The sequence below is a fragment of the Triticum aestivum genome, chromosome 2B, assembly GCF_018294505.1.
Source record: "Triticum aestivum cultivar Chinese Spring chromosome 2B, IWGSC CS RefSeq v2.1, whole genome shotgun sequence".
NCBI classification, from domain to species: Eukaryota; Viridiplantae; Streptophyta; class Magnoliopsida; order Poales; family Poaceae; genus Triticum; species Triticum aestivum.
This window is the reverse complement of record NC_057798.1, coordinates 77,000,923-77,022,434: the sequence shown is the minus strand read 5'-3', so window position 1 is coordinate 77,022,434 and position 21,512 is coordinate 77,000,923. Positions and strand designations below refer to the sequence as shown.

The window sequence follows — 21,512 nt, the reverse complement described above, 5'->3', positions numbered from 1 at the left end:
TGAATGACATATTGTCGATCAGAAATGATGTAGAATTTTTTGGAAAGCATAAAGGAGTGTTTGAAAGGAGTTTTTCAAAGAAAGACCTCGGTGAAGCTGCTTACATATTGGGCATCAAGATCTATAGAGATAGATCAAGACGCTTAATTGGACTTTCACAAAGCACATACCTTGGTAAAGTTTTGAAGAAGTTCAAAATGGATCAGTCAAAAAAGGGTTCTTGACTGTATTACAAGGTGTAAAGTTGAGTAAGACTCAAAGCCCGACCACGACAGAAAATAGAAAAAGAATGAAAGTCATTCCCTATGCCACAGTCATATGTTCTATAAAGTATGATGTGTTGTGTACCAAACTTATTGTATACCCTGCCCTGAGTTTGGCAAGGGAGTACAATTTTGATCTAGGAGTAGATCACTGGACAACGGTCAAGATTATCCTTAGTGAGGACTAAGGAAATATTTCTCGATTATGGAGGTGATAAAAGAGCTCGTCGTAAAGAGTTATATCGATGCAAGCTTTTACACCGATCCAGATGACTCTAAGTCTCAATCTGGATACATATTGAAAGTGGGAGAAATTAGCTAGAGTAGCTCCGTGCAGAGCATTGTAGACATAGAATATTTGCAAATTACATACGGCTCTGAAAGTGACAGACCCGCTGACTAAACTTCTCTCATGAGCAAAACATGATCACACCTTAGTACTCTTTGGGTGTTAATCACATAGCGATGTGAACTAGATTATTGACTATAGTAAACCCTTTGGGTGTTGGTCACATGACGATGTGAACTATGGGTATTAATCACATACAGATGTGAATATTGGTGTTAAATCACATGGTGATGTGAACTAGAATATTGACTCTAGTGCAAGTGGGAGACTGAAGGAAATATGCCCTAGAGGCAATAATAAAGTTGTTATTTATATTTCCTTATATCATGATAAATGTTTATTATTCATGCTAGAATTGTATTAACCGGAAACTTAGTACATGTGTGAATACATAGACAAACAGAGTGTCACTAGTATACCTCTACTTGACTAGCTCGTTAATCAAAGATGATTAAAGTTTCCTAGCCGTAGACATGAGTTGTCATTTGATGAACGGGATCACATCATTCGAGAATGATGTGATTGACTTGACCCATTTCGTTAGCTTAGCACTTGATTGTTTAGTATGTTGCTATTGCTTTCTTCATGACTTATACATGTTCCTATGACTATGAGATTATGCAAACTCCCGAATACCGGAGGAACACTTTTTGTGCTATCAAACGTCACAACATAACTGGGTGACTATAAAGATGCTCTACAGGTGTCTTCGATGGTGTTTGTTGAGTTGGCATAGATCGAGATTAGGATTTGTCACTCCGATTGTCGGAGAGGTATCTCCGGGCCCTCTCGGTAATGTACATCACTATAAGCCTTGCAATTAATGTGACTAATGAGTTAGTTGCGGGATGATGCATTACGGAACGAGTAAAGAGACTTGCCGGTAACGAGATTGAACTAGGTATTGAGATACGGACGATCGAATCTCGGGCAAGTAACATACCGATGACAAAGGGAACAACGTATGTTGTTATGCGGTTTGACTGATAAAGATCTTTGTAGAATATATGGGAGCCAATATGAGCATACAGGTTCCGCTATTGGTTATTGACCGGAGATGAGTCTCAGTCATGTCTACATAGTTCTCGAACCCGTAGGGTCCGCACGCTTAACGTTCGATGACGATTTGTATTATGAGCTATGTGATTTGATGTACCGGAGGTAGTTCAGAGTCCCGGATGAGATCATGGACATGATGAGGAGTCTCGAAATGGTCGATACGTAAAGATCGATATGTTGGAAGACTATATTCGGACATCGGAAAGGTTCCGAGTGATTCGGGTATTATGCAAGAGTCAAGGTGATCTTCACCTTTCCCTTTTTCATTTTATCCTTTGGCAAGCGCCTCGTGTTGGAAAGATCCTGATATATATATCCAATTGAATGTAAGTTAGCATGAACTATTATTGTTGACATCACCCAAAGGTGAATACGTTGGGAGGCAACATTGTAAGCCCCTATCTTTCTCAGTGTCCGCTTAAAACTCCATAACCACAAGTATTACGTGAGTGTTAGCAATTGTAGAAGACTATATAATAATTGAGTATGTGGACTTGCTGAAAACCTCTATTCTTGACTCTTTCTGATGTTATGATAAATTGCAATTTCTTCAATGACTGAGATTATAGTTTGTTAGTTCTCAATGAAGTTTATGATCCATACTTGACATTGTGAATAGATTGTTACTTGAGCATAAGAAATCATATGACAAAATCTATATATGTTGCTGTTAGAAGAATGATCATGATGCCCTCATGTCCGTATTTTATTTTTATCGACACCTCTATCTCTAAACATGTGGACATATTTTTCGATTTCGGCTTCCGCTTGAGGACAAGCGAGGTCTAAGCTTGGGGGAGTTGATACGTCCATTTTGCATCATGCTTTTATATCAATATTTATTGCATTATGGGCTGTTATTACACGTTATGTCACAATACTTATGGCTATTCTCTCTTATTTTACAAGGTTTACCATGAAGAGGGGGGATGCCGGCAGTTGGAATTCTTGCTAGAAAAGGAGCAAATATTGGAAACCTATTCTGCACAGCTCCCAAAATCCTGAAACTCCACTGAAGTCACTTTTGGAATTAATAAGAATTATTGAGCGAAGAAAATACCAGAGGGGGCCCACACCCTGGCCAGGAGGGTGGGGGGGCGCGCCCACCCCTACTGGGCACGACCTGTCTCCTGGGGCCCCTGGTGGCCCTCCGGTGCCCATCTTCTGCTATATGAAGGCTTTTACCCTGGAAAAAATCATAATCAAGCTTACGGGACAAAACTCCGCCGCCACGAGGCGGAACTTTGGCGGAACCAATCTAGGGCTCTGGCGGAGATGTTCTGCCGGGGAAACTTCCCTCCGGGAGGGGAAAATCATCACCATCGTCATCACCGACGATCCTCTCATCGGGAGGGGGTCAATCTCCATCAACATCTTCACCAGCACCATCTCCTCTCAAAACCCTAGTTCATCTCTTGTATCCAATCTTGTATCAAAACCACAAAATTGGTACCTGTGGGTTGCTAGTAGTGTTGATTACTCCTTGTAGTTGATGCTAATTGGTTTACTTGGTGGAAGATCATATGTTCAGATCCTTAATGCATATTAATACTCCTCTGATCATGAACATGAATATGCTATGTGAGTAGTTACGTTTGTTCCCGAGGACATGGGTGAAGTCTTGCTATTAGTAGTCATGTGAATTTGGTATTCGTTCGATATTTTGATGAGATGTATGTGTCTCTCCTCTAGTGGTGTTATGTGAACGTCGAATACATGACACTTCACCATTATTTGGGTCTAGAGGAAGGCGTTGGGAAGTAATAAGTAGATGATGGGTTGCTAGAGTGATAGAAGCTTAAACTCTAGTTTATGCGTTGCTTCGTAAGGGGCTGATTTGGATCCATTAGTTTCATGCTATGGTTAGGTTTACCTTAATACTTCTTTTGTAGTTGCGGATGCTTGCAATAGGGGTTCATCAGTGGGATGCTTGTCCAAGAAAGGGTAGTACCCAAGCACCGGTCCACCCACATATCAAATTATCAAAGTACCGAACGCGAATCATATGAGCGTGATGAAAACTAGCTTCACGATAATTCCCATGTGTCCTCGGGAGCGCTTTTCTCATTATAAGAAATTGTCTAGGCTTGTCCTTTGCTATAAAAAGGATTGGGCCACCTTGCTGCACTTTATTTACTTTCATTGCTTGTTACCCATTACAAATTATCTTATCACAAAACTATCTGTTACCTACAATTTCAGTGCTTGTAGAGAATACCTTACTGAAAACCGCTTGCCATTTCCTTCTGCTCCTCGTTGGGTTCGACACTCTTATTTATCGAAAGGACTACGATAGATCCCCTATACTTGTGGGTCATCATGTACCTACGCCCCCGTCGCCGGGACGCGTGTGGCTACAACACCCCCCACTCTGCTGACCGGAGCGGGAGGCGATCAGTCGACCAACCAACACGTTCGACCGATCGATGAGACCCAAGCCCGGAGGAGCCGGCGGGCCCGACGACCCGGCGGGTCCCAGCGTCGGGATCAAGACACTGACATCAGGGTCCCGTGCCCATGTAATATTACCGTTGTAACCTGGGGGGCCAGCCTATAAGACCCCCCGGGCTCCTCCATGCAGAGGGTTAAGCATTCTACCCACACATCCACTCACGTAGAGGAAGGAGATGACCAGCTAGTTTCTCTTCCACCTCTAGCCGAATATAACTCAAGGAGCAACTCTGTACTAGTTCAGATCAACCACATCCGGCAGGAGTAGCGGTATTATCTCTCCGGAGAGCCCCGAACCTGGGTACGTCTCGTGTCTCACACTTGCGCGTACTAACCTCGCTTCCGAAGCCCACCGGCATCCATACGCAGCCCTCCAATTTTAGCCTACTCATGGCATCTGCCGTGAGATTACCACGACATTATATAGCTGCCCCAAATCCAACCGTTATGTCAAGTTTTGAACTGAGTGGTAGTATCAGTTGCATAGCTCCACCAAAGGTCCCTTCAAGTTGCAATGCAAAATCCTGAGAGGCACTATTGCTCCAATTCGTGGTAGTATCGACTATATGAAAATAGCCGGTATTATCGTAGCAATGCCGCCTTGGTGCCAGTGTCTAGGTAGTGGAAACTGGCCCCCTGTGGTAGTGGACTGGCTCTATGCTCTGTAGTGCCGCTCCTACAAAGGGAATGATACTTCCGTACCAGGGTGCGGTATTATCGGCCCACTAGCCGAGTTGTAGCATGGACAGAGCAATGCTACCTCTCTAGACACCGACGGTGTTGTCTATTGAAAAATAGCCGGTACTACTATGGTGTTACTGCCTAACAATCGCTGCCAAAACAAGGAGGAATCACCTCTTCACGGTAGTAGCTCCGATACTTGGAGTGGTAGTGCCGCTCCAACATGGGAGTGGTACTGCCGCTTTAGTGCATGGTACTAATGCCCTGGGTGCGAGCAGAGTACTACTCCCGCAAGAGGAGCGATACTACCACAAAGCACAACCGTACTACCGGGTGTACAAAGACAACATCATGGTAGAATCTAAGACTCTCCTCAAAACTGAAGGGAAGGTAATGTGAGTGCAATATATGTTGTGGGTACGTGTCTGATTTCACCCACACCTTCCAAAACGGACCCCCTCTTAATAGTACATATTCCTACGACCATGGAAACAAAAACGTCGAAATCTCTGTCTTCAATCTTTTCCTTCGAGAGGGGTACCTAACCGTCTTGTGCCACTACCGAATATGCTTGTGTAGTTCAAACACACGATTAGTCCTCAAATTGTGTTGTCATAAACACCAAAATCACTTAAGGAGGGAAATGCCCTTTAAGAGGTGACACAAGGGTCGTCCGGTCACATTTACCAATCACACAATCCAATCAATTAAAACTCATTGCACAACCATAATAACCAGAAAAATAAAAACAAGATGTAGGGAGAGAAACCCATGGGTCCTTTATATATGAATCAGTCGTGGACTTTTGTAGAAGATGAAATGAGCTACTTCATCCGTCTAGGTGTATAGGGTGCGCGCATAGTTTTAGATCATCAATTTTACTAACTAAATACTATTTGTTATATTTTTTTTTGCGGGAATGTCATAGGACTCGTATGTGGATGTACTTTCTAAACACATATTTTTATCACGTATAATACGTATTAACTAGTTAAATTGTTGACCTAGAACTACGCACACAAAGTACTCAAAATCTCTCTACCTCATAACTCTCCCCAAGGAAGACCATATATATAGCCACCCATTTTTCAGTCCATAAGAAAACTTGCTTCACAAGCTGGTTAGACTTCTTCTTCTTGGTCAATTAGTTTATTTGACTTCTCAAAACTTGGCCTTCACGGTGCTTTTTGGCTAAGGATAGAAGTTTCTCTAGAGACACGTGGTTTCATAGGAAAGAAAAGTCGGACATCGCTGATGACTGAACGGGCCAACCAACTACAACCGGCCGTAGGCCCAAGAGGCAGAGCGAAGCGAGCCATACAACAAAGGCCCGGCCCAACTATCGAGCCAGGGAAACCCTAATCCCCCCAGAGCTATAAGGCGCCGCCAGCGCCGCATTTCCCAAACCCTTGCGCCACAACCAGACGGCAGGTAAGGGAGGAGGAGAGCGGCGGCGAAGATGGTGTCGCTGAAGCTGCAGAAGCGCCTGGCCTCGAGCGTCCTCAAGTGCGGCAAGGGCAAGGTCTGGCTCGACCCCAATGAGGTCAACGAGATCTCCATGGCCAACTCCCGTAAGAGCCCCACCCCTATCCGCTCTCCCTCGCCGCGCGCGTGTTTCGTAGATCTGTCGCCGAGGCGGTGATCCGCGAGGTTTAGGTCGTTCGAGGCGGGTAGAGCGATGCTTGCTTGTGCTGCGCCTGCTCGCAGATCGGATGAACAGCCTCGTGTTGCCGGGATGAGTCTTCTTCGGGTATCTGAGTATCTAGACGGAAAACCACTCTTGGGTTTGATTTTGTGCTGAGCTACCGTGATAGCTATGGGACTGGGATGTGCCACTTTGATGGTGTTTCAGATAGCAGATGAATCGGCGATTCATGTAGATGCTTTGTTTATATTGAGTCTCCACGCATGCTCTCAACTTATGTTGCCTAGTTTATGCATCTTGCAGTGTATTTAGTGTTAAATTTACTGATTTGTATGCGGAAACCGCTGAATTGATAGTACGTATCCATATTGGTAAACTGCAAAACATGTACAACAAGAGTTTGAACCTAGTTTAAGAAGTCCTGCTAACCTATCCATAGTACAAGTTGAGTCATAAGGAACATCTTTTCCATTAGCCTAACCATGGTAACTACTCAAGTTATTCTACTGTTGAAGCTAATCGAGTTGCTTGTTCTAATGTTCCTTTACCTTCACATGCAATAACTTCTACTCCCTCTGTACCATAATAGTTGTCGCTGAAGTTCAGCTACTCCAGCGACAACTATTACGGTACAGAGGGAGTAATGATGAAGCTGGTTTCAGTGTTCATTTATCTTCATGTGCACTAACACAATTCACCATAGTTGGATTATACTGAACAGGTTGCTCTGTTAGCCTAAACCATGATTAACTCCCATGTAAATGTTTTTCCACTTACAGAGTAGCTGCTTTAGGTGTTACTTTACCTTTGTAATTCATGTACCAGCAGTCTTGTCTGTTAAGGTTCAGTTGTTGCTTCAGTCTGTGCATGTTAATCTCGTGGACCTAGCTCCTTATGCTGTTCCTCGGTTTGTATTAATAAATATGTAGTTCACATGCACTTCTGTGTTTGTTTGAACTCTTATTTGTGTGTACTTTGTACCTGTACTGTTGTTTCAATCCATTGGAGCTCTTCATTCTTCATTATGCTGTGTCTATTGATTCATAATTGAGCATAACTGTGATTTATTGTTTGATTAATACTTGCAGGGCAGAACATCCGAAAGCTGGTAAAGGATGGTTTCATCATCAGGAAGCCTCAGAAGATCCACTCCAGGTCTCGTGCAAGGAGGGCACATGAGGCCAAGCAGAAGGGCCGTCACTCTGGATATGGTTAGTAGCCGCAACTTTAATTGGCATGATAGTATTCATCTTTGTAGGTGTTTGTGTTGTAACCTGTGATTTGGCTCTCTGCACAGGTAAGCGTAGGGGTACCAGGGAGGCTAGGCTCCCCACCAAGATCCTGTGGATGCGGAGGATGCGCGTCCTGAGGCGCCTTCTGCGCAAGTACCGTGAGGCCAAGAAGATCGACAAGCACATGTACCATGACATGTACCTGAAGGTCAAGGGTAACATGTTCAAGAACAAGAGGGTCCTCATGGAGAGTATCCACAAGTCCAAGGCTGAGAAGGCAAGAGAGAAGACCCTCTCTGATCAGTTTGAGGCGAAGCGCGCCAAGAGCAAGGCTAGCAGGGAGAGGAAGCATGCCAGGAGGGAGGAGAGATTGGCTCAGGTAAGATGATGTTTTCACCTAGCCTGTCTATGCACTATATTGAATTCTGAAATACTTGATGTTTACACATGTTACCTGAGAAATTAGAAATCTTATTATCATCTTTTACTACCATTGTGGGGCTTGCTATACTTGGTGAAATTTGTCTGTTGATCTTAGATAACAGACCGTTCAGAGCTGGATGTTCGTGTTGAATGTAGCAAGCTATTTGTACTTGATTAAATTTTGTTACTTGCTACTGCTATCCAGCAAGGTTTTTGTTGTTAGACCAATTTGGTTGACTTGGTACTATTTGGCAAACAGGGCCCCAGAGATCATGCACCAGCACCAGCGGCTGCAGCTCCAGCTCCGGCAGCAGCGTAAGCATCTCCATCCGAAATCTTTCTCCACATAGTTAATGTGTTTCGTTCCGTTTTATCTTACCTTCTCCAATTTGCATCGTTTACAGGGCACCAAAGAAGGCCAAGGCCAAGAAGTGAAGGTCTGACATGAAGCTTTAGCTTTCTGGTATTATGAAGGGTTAGCCTGATTTTGGAGCATCTGAAGTTCATAACTGTTTTCTGTGCAATATCTGTGTGCCGCGTCTGAGATACCTTAAATATCATATCGTGTTTGTTCTGTTGGATGTTTCAGAGATGCTTATGCAGAGTTTCTTTAAACATTTTGGTTCACGGAACCTAGTTTTACATATTCTGTGCGTGCAAATTTATGTACCTACTGTGTTTGTGATGGTAATTGGGCGCACAAAAAGTAGATTTACATCACAAGAAAGAATATTTTTCATCACCTGAAACTCTTTTGCTCCAGCAGATGCCCTATATTGGGCATGAATACTTTGAAACCATTGCAAACTTGATCAAGCATGCAAGACATTTGAAGTTTTGAACAACAAATCTCTATGCTTCGTCTGTGATTGCAAGTCATTCTGATACACCTTATAACTAAAAGAACAAGAACAGTGTAAAGTCAGATAATATGCCATTGATACATCGATGTATGGTTTTAACTGAACCACCAGAAGCATTTCCAGTGTATTGAAGTCAGATATATGCACATCATGCGGAAGGCATTTTATTCATATTTCCTGTGTATTGAAGTCAGATATATGTGCATCACGCGAAAGAGATATGAACAAGAATAAGAAAATCATGTCAAATGAGATGACATGTATCTTGATTCCTATAAAAAAGGAAAAAAAATGTCGTTTAATGCATATCATAGGAATTTTTTAATTGAGTTTGGGCTAATGCTTTTTTCATTTTGAAATGTGAAGGATTGGTTCCTACTACATAGGCACAAGAATCCGTTCGTATAAACCAAATGGCTCCAAAGGAATGTTTCCTTCGAAAATTCTATGCTATAGAATTCATACAATCCTACAAACCAAAGGAGGGTTGAAGTGATTTGTTCTGTTCTTAGCCATGACATGGAAGTAGGGATGACACCCGTCAGGTTTGGGTACGTGTGAAGGCTTCATTCAGGCACAATCACATACCCGTACCCGATCTACACAATGAATTTGAGATTTCCCTATTTATGTATCATGTGTATTTTTTTGTCCTATACTCTCATCCTAATCACTTGTCCCCCTGAGCTGTCTACACATCCGCTCCTCAGCCTCCTGCCTCGGCACGCAGCTGTGCGACCTCTCTTGCTCGGGGTTCCGTTCCCGCACCAACGCATCTGCCTTGCCCGACGCTGGCATTGCTCCATGCGCAGATCCACTGGAAGGGGTCGTCGTGGGTGGGGATGCCATGTGCGGATCCACGGCAAGGGGTCGTCGTGGGTGGGGATAGGCCGACGCAATGGACGGTGCTTCGTTGGGAGGAAGAAGGCAGAGGCAGGGCGAAGCACGTGTGAAGTTTGCTGATGTATTTTGTGTTTGGGCACAACCGCGCGTGATGCAAATTTGTTGGTTTAAAAGAAGGGACTATCTATTTAGCATTTGACTGATTTACAATTGGAAAACATTCAAATTTCTAGACAAATCAAATATTGACAGCTGTGTGTCCATAAACCTACGACAATTGTATGTTTGTTTGCCCAAAAAAATGGGTCGGGCTGGAAAATCTGACCTGGTTCTAATATAACTAACCAAAATAAAAAACCCACTGGATCGGTCGCCCACACTCCTTACCCTTTTCTGGAACACAAATCACCTGACAAAGAAAAAAAACTAAAATCAGAAAACAGCTGGCGACTGCGATTCCTAGGATCCTCCTTCAACTTGCATCCTACACAAGGGCCCGAACTCTACTACTCTAACCAATTCACAGATCTCACCTAACACACAGAACTAATCTGGGAGGCGCCATGGGAGAGGGGAGAGAGAAGAAGAAAGAGCAGACGCCATGGGAGAGAGGGAGAGAGAAGAGCAAAGAACAGAGAGGCATGTGAAAAGGACAAGTGCCCAGAGAGAAGCAAGGGAAAAAACAGATGCACAACACCAAGAGGCAATCCACAGGTTCAGAAAAATCTCTCAAAAATACTTGCTGACATGATGGAAGGATACTTGTTAACTTTTCTTCTCTATTTGGTTGCACAACACCTGAGAAAAACTTTCCAGAATAACTAGTGAATGTTGAACAAATGGGGAAATCATAGGATCGTTTCCGCCTCTGCAAAAGAAAAGGAGAATTACATTAAAATTACAAACAAATGAAGATACATTGGCGGGTGTCTGTTTCTCCTACTTTAGTTGAATCAAATTTAACTGCGGCTGGTCCTTGAAGAAGGTTAAAACAATAAACTTGATAATTCACCGTTGTGGTTTGCGTAGGTAAGAACCGTTCTTGCTAGAAGCCCGTAGCAACCATGTAAAACTTGCAACAACAAAATAGAGAACGTCTAACTTGCTTTTGCAGGGTATGTTGTGATGTGATATGGTCAAGACATGATGAATTATACATTATTGTATGAGATGATCATGTTTTGTAATTTATCGACAACCGGCAGGAGCCTTATGGTTGTCTCTTTATTGTATGAAGTGCAAACGCCATGTAATTGCTTTACTTTATCGCTATGAGTTAGCAATAGTCGTAGTAGCAATAGTTGGTGAGACAATCACAACGCTACGATGGAGGTCAAGGTGTCAAGCCGGTGACAATGGAGATCATAACGATGCTTTGGAGATGGAGATCAAAAGCGCAAGATGATGATGGCCATATCATGTCACATATTTTTGATTGCATTTGATGTTTATCTTTTATGCATCTTATTTTGCTTATATCGACGGTAGTATTATAAGATGATCCCTTCACTTAATTTCAAGGTAATAGTGTTCCCCCTAAAGTATGCACCATTGTGATAGTTCGTCGTTTCGAGACACCACGTGATGATCGGGTGTGATAGACTCTACGTTCACATACAACGGGTGTAAACCAGTTTTTACGCACGATGAATACTTTGGTTAGACTTGACGAGCCTAGCATGTACATACTGAAGGAAATATGCCCTAGAGGCAATAATAAAGTTATTATTTATTTCCTTATTTCATGATAAATGTTTATTATTTATCATGAATTATATTAACCGGAAACTTAGTACATGTGTGAATACATAGACAAAACATAGTGTCCCTAGTATGCCTCTACTTGACTAGCTCGTTAATCAAAGATGGTTATATTTCCTAACCATAGACATGTGTTGTCATTTGATGAACGGGATCACATCATTAGGAGAATGATGTGATGGACATGACCCATCCGTTAGCTTAGCATTATGATCGTTACAGTTTCATTGCTACTACTCTCTTCATGACTTATACATGTTCCTCAGACTATGAGATTATGCAACTCCCGAATACTGGAGGAACACTTTGTGTGCTACCAAACGTCACAACGTAAATGGATGATTATAAATGTGCTCTACAGGTGTCTCCGAAGGTGTTTGTTAGGTTGGCATAGATCGAGATTAGGATTTGTCACTCTGTGTTTCAGAGAGGTATCTCTGGGCCTTCTTGGTAATACTCATCACTATCAGCCTTGCAAGCATTGTGACTAATGAGTTAGTTGCAGGATGAAGTATTACATAATGAGTAAAGAGACTTGCTGGTAACGAGATTGAACTAGGTATGATGGTACCGACGATCGAATCTCGGGCAAGTAACATACCGATGACAAAGGGAACAACGTATGTTGTTATGCGGTTTGATCGATAAAGATCTTCATAGAATATGTAGGAGCCAATATGAGCATCTAGGTTCCGCTATTGGTTATTGACCAGTGATGTGTCTCGGTCATGTCTACATAGTTCTCGAACCCGTAGGGTCCGCACGGTTAACGCTTGATGACCATTTGTATTATGAGTTATGTGATTTGATGACCGAAGTTTGTTCGGAGTCCCGGATAAGATTACAGACATGACAAGGAGTCTCAAAATGGTTGAGACGTAAAGATCGATATATTGCAAGGCTATATTCGGACATCATAAAGGTTCCGAGTGATTCTGGTATTTTTCGGAGTACCAGAGAGTTACGGGAATTCACTGGGGGAAGTAATGGGCCTTAATGGGCCATACAGGAAAGGGGAGAAGGGCCTCAAGGGGTGGTCGCGCCCTCCCCCATGGGTTGTCCGAATTGGACTAGGAGGGGGCGGCGCCCCCTCCTTCCTTCTCCCCTCTTCCTCCTTCCCTCCTTCTCCTACTAGGAATAGGAAAGAGGAGGGGAATCCTACTTGGACTAGGGAGTCCTAGTAGGATTCCCCACACCTAGCCCCCCCCCTTGGGCCGGCGACCTCTTCCCTCCCCTCCTTTATATACGTGGCCAGGGGCACCCCATAGACACACTAGTTGATCTTTAGCCGTGTGCGGTGCCCCCCTCCACAGTTTTCCACCTCGGTCATATCATCGTAGTGCTTAGGTGAAGCCCTGCGCCGGTAACTTCATCATCACCTTCACCACGTCGTCGTGCTGATGGAACTCTCCCTCGGCCTGAGCTGGATCAAGAGTTTGAGAGACGTCACCGAGCTGAACGTGTGCAGATCGCGGAGGTTCCATACGTTCGGTACTTGGATCGGTTGGATCGCGAAGACGTTCGACTACATCAACTGTGTTATTGAAACGCTTCCGCTTTCGGTCTACGAGGGTACATGGACACACTCTCCCCTCTCGTTGCTATGTATACCTAGATAGATCTTGCGTGATCGTAGGATTTTTTTTGAAATTACCGCATTCCCCAACAGTGGTATCAGAGCCAGGTTTATGCGTAGATGTTATATGCACGAGTAGAACACAAAGAGTTGTGGGCGATAATAGTCATACTGCTTACCAGCATGTCATACTTTGATTCGGCGGTTTTGTTGGATGAAGCGGCCCGGACCGACATTACATGACCGCGTTCATGAGACTAGTTCTACCGACATGCTTACGCACATAGGTGGCTGGCGGGTGTCTATTTCTCCAACTTTAGTTGAATCGAGTGTGGCTACGTCCGGTCCTTGTTGAAGGTTAAAACATGACACTTGATGAAAAATTGTTGTGGTTTTGATGCGTAGGTAAGAACGATTCTTGCTAGAAGCCCGTAGCAGCCAGGTAAAACTTGCAACAACAAAGTAGAGGACGTCTAACTTGTTTTGCAGGGCCTGCTGTGATGTGATATGGTCAAGGCATGATGCGATATAAATTGTTGTATGACATGATCATGTTTTGTAACAAAATTATCGGCAACCGGCAGGAGCCATATGGTTGTCGCTTTATTGTATGCAATGCAATCGCCATGTAATTGTTTTACTTTATCACTAAGCGGTAGCGATAGTCATAGTAACAATAGTTGGAGAGACGACAACGATGTTTCGATGGAGATCAAGGTGTCGCGCCGGTAAAGATGGAGATCATGATGATGCTTCAGTGATGGAGATCATGAACACAAGATGATGATGGCCATATCATGTCACATATTTTGATTGCATGTGATGTTTATCTTTTATGCATCTTATTTTGCTTAGTACGGCGGTAGCATTATAAGATGATCCCTTACTAAATTTCAAGGTATAAGTGTTCTCCCTGAGTATGCATCGTTGCGACAGTTCTTCGTGCTGAGACACCACGTGATGATCAGGTGTGATAGGCTCTACGTTCACATACAATGGGTGCAAGCTAGTTTTGCACACACAGAATACTCGGGTTAAACTTGACGAGCCTAGCATATGCAGATATGGCCTCAGAACACTGGAGACCGAAAGGTCGAGCGTGAATCATATAGTAGATATGATCAACATAGAGATGTTCACCATTGAAAAATACTCCATCTCACATGATGATCGGACATGGTTTAGTTGATTTTGATCACGTGATCATTTAGATGACTGGAGGGATGTCTATCTAAGTGAGAGTTCTTAAGTAATATGATTAATTGAACTTTAATTTATCATGAACTTAGTCCTGATAGTATTTTGTAAATTATGTTGTAGACCAATAGCTCATGTTGTAGCTTCCCTATGTTTTTTATATGTTCCTAGAGAAAACTAAGTTGAAAGATGATAGTAGGAATGATGCGGACTGGGTCCGTAATCTGAGGTTTATCCTCATTGCTGCACAGAAGAATTATGTCCTTGATGCACCGCTAAGCGACAGACCTATTGCAGGAGCAGATGCAGACATTATGAACGTTTGGCTAGCTCAATATGATGACTACATGATAGTTTAGTGCACCATGCTTTACGACTAAGACCCGGGATTTCAAAAACCGTTTTGAACGCCACTGAGCATATGAGATGTTCCAAGAGCTGAAATTGGTATTTTAGACTCATGCCCGTGTCAAGAGATATGAGACCTCTGACAAGTACTTCGCCTAAAAGATGGAGGAGAATTGCTCAGCTAGTGAGCATGTGCTCAGAATGTCTGGGTACTACAATCACTCGAATCAAGTGGGAGTTAATCTTCCAGATAAGATAGTGATTGACAAAGTTCTCTAGTCGCCATAACCAAGTTACTGGAACTTCATGATGAACTATAGTATGCAAGGGATGACAAAAAAGATTCCCAAGCTCTTCGTGATGCTAAAATCGACGAAGGTAGAAATTAAGAAAGAGCATCAAGTGTTGATGATTAAACAAGACCACTAGTTTCAAGAAAAGGGCAAAGGGAAAGAAAGGGAACTTCAAGAAGAATGGCAAGCAAGTTGTCATTCCCGTGAGAAAGCCCAAAGCTGGACCTAAGCCTGAAACTGAGTGCTTCTACTACAAAGAAAATGGTCACTGGAAGTGGAACTACCCCAAATATTTGGCGGATAAGAAGGATGGCAAAGTGAACAAAGGTATATTTGATATACATATTATTGATATGTACCTTACTAGTGCTCGTAGTAATCCCTGGGTATTTGATACTTGTTCGGTTGTTAAGATTAGTAAATCGAAATAGGAGTTATAGAATAAATAGAGACTAGTTGAGGATGAAGTGACGATGTGTGTTGGAAGTGGTTCCAAGATTGATATGATCATCATCGAGCACTCCCTATACTTTCAGGATTAGTGTTAAACCTAAATAAATGTTATTTGGTGTTTGCTTTGAGCATGAATATGATTAGACCATGTTAATTGCGATATGATTATTCATTTAAGACAGAGAATAATTGTTATTCTGTTTACATGAATAAAACCTTCTATGGTCATACACCCAATGTTTATGGTTTATGGAATCTTGATCGTGGTAATACACATATTCATAGTATTGATGCCAAAAGATGCAAAGTTGATAATGATAGTGCAACTTATTTGTGGCACTGCCGTTTGGGTCATATTGGTGTAAAGCACATGAAGAAACTCCATGCTGATGGACTTTTGGAATCACTTGATTATGAATCACTTGGTGCTAGCGAACCGTGCCTCATGGGCAAGATGACTAAAACTCCGTTCTCCAGAACAATGGAACGAGCTACTGACTTATTGGAAATAATACATACTGATGTATGCGGTCGAATGAGTATTGATGTTCATGGCGGGTATTGTTATTTTCTGACCTTCACAGATGATTTCAGTAGATATGGGTATATCTACTTAACGAAACACAAGTCTGAAACATTTTAAAAGTTCAAAGAATTTCAGAGTGAAGTGGAGAATCATCTTAACAAGAAAATAAAGTTTCTACAATCTGATCGTGGAGGAGAATATTTGAGTTACGAGTTTGGCCTTCATTTAAAACAATGTGGAATAGTTTCATGGCTCACGCCACCTGGAACACCACAACGTAATGGTGTGTCCGAACATCGTAACCGCACTTTATTGGATATGGTGCGATCTATGATGTCTCTTACCAATTTACCATTATCGTTTTTGGGTTATCCATTAGAGACAGCTGCATTCAGGTTAAACAGGGCACCATCGAAATCCGTTGAGATGACGCCTTATGAATCGTGGTTTGGCAAGAAACCAAAGTTATCATTTCTTAAAGTTTGGGGCTGCGATGCTTATGTGAAAAAGCTTCAACCTAATAAGTTCAAACCCAAATAGGAGAAATGTATCTTCGTAGGATACCCAAAAGAAACTGTTGGTTACACATTCTATCACAGATCCGAAGGAAAGATATTCATTGCTAAGAATGGATCCTTTCCAGAGAAGGACTTTTCTCTCGAAAGAAGTGAGTGGGAGGAAAGTAGAACTTGATGAGGTAATTGTACCTTCTCCCGAATTAGAAAGTAGTTCATCACAGAAATCTGTTCCAGTGATTCCTATACCAATTAGTGAGGAAGCTAATGATGATGATCATGAAACTTTAGATCAAGTTACTACCAAACCTCGTAGGTCAACCAGAGTACGATCCACACCAGAGTGGTACGGTAATCCTATTCTGGAAGTCATGTTACTAGACCACGATGAACCTACGAACTATGAGGAAGAGATGATGAGCCCAGATTCCGCGAAATGGCTTAAGGCCATGAAATCTGAGATGGGATCCATGTATGAGGACAAAGTGTGGACTTTGGTGGACTTGCCCGATGATCGGCAAGCCATTAAGAATAAATGGATCTTCAAGAGGAAGACGGACGCTGATAGTAGTGTTGCTATCTACAAAGCTTGACTTGTCGCAAAAGGTTTTCGACAAGTTCAAGGAGTTGACTACGATGAGACTTTCTCTCCCGTGGCAATGCTTAAGTTGCCATATTTTATGAAATCAGGCAGATGGATGTCAAAACTGCATTCCTGAATAGATTTCTGAAAGAAGAGTTGTATATGATGCAACCAGAAGGTTTTGTCGATCAAAGGGTGCTAACAAAGTGTGCAAGCTCTAGCAATCCATTTATGGACTGGTGCAAGCCTCTCGAGTTGGAATAAACGCTTTGATAGTGTGATAAAAGCATATGGTTTTATACAGACTTTTGGAGAAGCCTGTATTTACAAGAAAGTGAATGAGAGCTCTGTAACATTCCTGATATTATATGTGGATGCCATATTGTTGATTGGAAATGATATAGAATTTCTGGATATCATAAAGGGATACCTGAATAAGAGTTTTTCTATGAAATACCTTGGAGAAGCTGCTTAGATATTGGGCATCAAGATCTATATAGATAGATCAAGACGCTTGATAAGATTTTTCAATGAGTATATACCTTGACATGTTTTTGAAAGAGTTCAAAATGGATCAGTCAAAGTAGGAGTTCTTTTTTGTATTACAAGGTGTAAAATTGAGTAAGACTCAAAGCCCGACCATGGCAGAAGATAGAAAGAGAATGAAAGTCATTCCCTATGCTTCAGTCATAGGTTCTATAAAGTATGCTATGTTGTCTACCATACCTATTGTGTATCTTTCCTTAAGTTTGGCAATGGGGTACAATAGTGATCTAGAAGTAGATCATTGGATAGCGGTCAAAATTATCCTTAATGAGGACTAAGGAAATGTTTCTCGGTTATGGGGTGATAAAGAGTTCATTGTAAAGAGTTACGTCGATGCAAGCTTTTACACCGATCCAGATGACTCTAAGTCTCAATCTGGATACATATTGAAAGTGGGAGCAAATATCTAGAGTAGCTCCGTGTAGAGCATTGTAGACATAGAATATTTGCAAAATACATACGGCTCTCAATGTGACAGAACAGTTGACTAAACTTCCCTCATAAGCAAAACATGATCACACCTTAGTAATCTTTGGGTGTTAATCACATAGCAATGCGAACTAGATTATTGACTCTAGTAAACCCTTTGGTTATTGGTCACATGGCGATGTGAACTATAGGTGTTAATCACATACAGATGTGAACTATTGATGTTAAATCACATGGTGATGTAAACTATATTATTGACTCTAGTGCAAGAGAGAGACTGAAGGAAATATGCCCTAGAGGCAATAATAAAGTTATTATTTATTTCCTTATTTCATGATAAATGTTTATTATTTATGCTAGAATTGTATTATGAGTTATGTGAATTGAGCGAAGTTTGTTCAGAGTCCCGGATAAGATCACGGACGTGGCGAGGAGTTTCTAAATGGTCGAGACGTAAAGATCGATATATTGGAAGGCTATATTCGGACATCAGAAAGGTTCCGAGTGATTCGGGTATTTTTCGGAGTACCGGAGAGTTACGGGAATTCACCGGGGGAAGTAATGGGCCTTAATGGGCCATACAGGAAAGGAGAAAGGGCCTCAAGGGGTGGCCGCGCGCCCCCCCATGGGCTGGTCCGAATTGGAATAGGAGGGCGGCGCCCCCCTCCTTCCTGCTCCCCTCTTCCTCCTTCCCTCCTTCTCCTACTAGGAATAGGTAAGAGGAGGGGAATCCTACTTGGACTGGGGAGTCCTAGTAGGATTCCCCACACCTGGCGCGCCCCCCTTGGGCCGGCCACCTCTTCCCTCCCCTCCTTTATATACGTGGCCAAGGGGCACCCCATAGACACACAAGTTGATCTTTAGTCGTGTGTGATGCCCCCTCCATAGTTTTCCACCTCGGTCATATCGTCGTAGTGCTTAGGCGAAGCCCTGCGCCGGTAACTTCATCATCACCGTCACCATGGCATCGTGCTGACGGAACTCTCCCTCGTCCTCAGCTGGATCCAGAGTTCGAGGGACGTCACCGAGCTGAACGTGTGCAGATCGCTGAGGTGCCGTACGTTCGGTACTTGGATCGGTTCGATCACGAAGACGTTCGACTACATCAACTGCGTTATTGAAACACTTCCGCTTTCGGTCTACGAGGGTACGTGGACACACTCTCCCCTCTCATTGCTATGCATCACCTAAATAGATCTTGCGTGATCGTAGGATTTTTTTTGAAATTACCACATTTCCCAACACAGACATGGCCTCGGAACACTAGAGACCGAAAGGTCGAACATGAGTCATATAGTGGATATGATCAACATGTGATGTTCACCACTGAAAGCTACTCCATCCCACATGATGATCAGACATGATTTAGTCGATATGGATCATGTTTCACTTAGACAACTTGAGGGATGTTGATTTAAGTGGGAGTTCTTTAGTATTTGATTAATTGAACTTAATTTATCATGAACTTAGTCATATAGTTTTTTGCATATCTATGTTGTAGATCAATGTCCCATACTACCGTGCCGTTGAATTTTAATGCGTTCCTAGAGAAAGCTAAGTTGAAAGATGATGGTAGCAACTACACGGACTGGGTCCGCAACTTGAGGATTATCCTCATTGCTGCACAGAAGAATTATGTCCTTGATGCACCGCTAGGTGACAGACCTGCTGCAGGAGCAGATGGTGATGTTTTGAACGTCTGGCAAGCTCGATCTGATGACTACTCAATAGTTCAGTGTGCCATGCTTTACGGCCTTGAACCAGGACTTCAAAGACGTTTTGAATGTCATGGAGCATATGAGATGTTCCAAGAGCTGAAATTGATATTTCAAGCAAATGCCCGGGTTGAGAGATATGAAGTCTCCAACAAGTTCTATAGCTGTAAGATGGAGGAGAATAGTTCTATTAGTGAACATACTCGGAATGTCTGGGTACCACAACCACTTGACTCAGCTGGGAATCAATCTTCCAGTTGAGAGTGTTATTGACAGAGTTCTTTAGTCACTTCCACCAAGCTTCAAAGGCTTTGTGATGAACTATAATATGCAAGGGATGGAGTAAGACAATTCCCGAGCTCTTCGCGATGCTGAAATCAGCGGAGGTAGAAATCAAGAAAGACCATCAAGTGTTGATGGTTAACAAGACCACCAGTTTCAAGAAGAAGGGAAAGGGAAAGAAGGGGAACTTCAAGAAGAATGGCAAGCAAGTTGCCACTCCCGCGAAGAAACCCAAGTCTGGACCTAAGCCCGAGACTGAGTGCTTTTACTGCAAAGGGAATGGTCACTAGAAGCGGAACTGCCCCAAGTATCTGGCGGATAAGAAGGATGGCAAAGTGAACAAAGGTATATATATATTTGATATACATGTTATTAATGTGTTTCTTACTAGTCCTCGAAGTAGCGCATGGGTATTAGATACTGGTTCGGTTGCTCATATTTGTAAGTTGAAACAGGAGCTGCGGATTAAACAAAGACTGGCTAAGGACAAGGTGATGACGCGTGTTGGGAATGGTTCGAAAGTTGATGTGATTGCCATCGGGAGCTACCTCTACATCTACCTTCAGGATTAGTTTTAGACCTAAATAATTGTTATTTGGTGCATGCGTTGAGCATGAACATTATATCTGGATCTTGTTTAATGCGTGATGTTTATTCATTTAAGTCAGAGAATAATGGTTGTTCTATTTATATGAGTAATATCTTTTATGTTCTTGCACCCTTGAGGAATGGTCTATTCTTATTGAATCTTGATAGTAGTGATACACATATTCATAATATTGATGCCAAAAGATGCAAAGTTAATGATGATAGTGCAACATATTTGTGGCACTGCCGTTTAGGTCATATTGGTGTAAAGCGCATGAAGAAACTCCATGCTGACGAACTTTTGGAATCACTTGATTATGAATCATTTGATACTTGCGAACCATGCCTCATGGGCAAGATGACTAAAACTCCTTTCTCCGGAACAATGGAGCGTGCTAATGACTTGTTGGAAGTTATACATACCGATGTATGCGGTCCGATGAGTGTTGAAGCACACGACGGGTATCGTTATTTTCCGACCTTCACAAATGATTTGAGTAGGTATGGTTATATCTACATAATGAAACACAAGTCTGAAACATTTGAAAAGTTCAAAGAATTTCAGAGTGAAGTAGAGAATCATTGTAACAAGAAAATAAAGTTTCTACGATCTGATCGCGGAGGCGAATAATTGAGTTACGAGTTTGGCCTCCATTTGAAACAATGTGGAATAGTTTCATAGCTCATGCAACCTGGAACACCATAGCGTAATGGTGCGTCCGAACGTCGTAACCGTACTTTATTTGATATGGTGCGATCTATGATGTCTCTTACTGATTTTCCTTTATCATTTTGGGGTTATGCATTAGAGACAGTTGCATTCACGTTATATAGGGCACCGTTAAATCCGTTGAGACGACATCGTATGAACTATGGTTTGGAAATAAACCT

The 21,512-nt window shown here is 42.5% G+C and overlaps 1 protein-coding gene across 1 annotated transcript; it reads left to right on the top strand.

The window, feature by feature from the left end:
• The first annotated feature begins 6,143 nt into the window (after positions 1–6,143).
• LOC123043582 (60S ribosomal protein L19-1) lies at positions 6,144–8,747 on the top strand. Its single transcript, XM_044466077.1, has 5 exons — positions 6,144–6,374; positions 7,537–7,659; positions 7,746–8,059; positions 8,363–8,418; positions 8,508–8,747. Exons 1-5 carry the CDS (start codon positions 6,263–6,265, stop codon positions 8,536–8,538), a joined length of 636 nt encoding a protein of 211 aa, XP_044322012.1. The 5' UTR covers positions 6,144–6,262; the 3' UTR covers positions 8,539–8,747.
• The last annotated feature ends 12,765 nt before the right edge of the window (positions 8,748–21,512 follow it).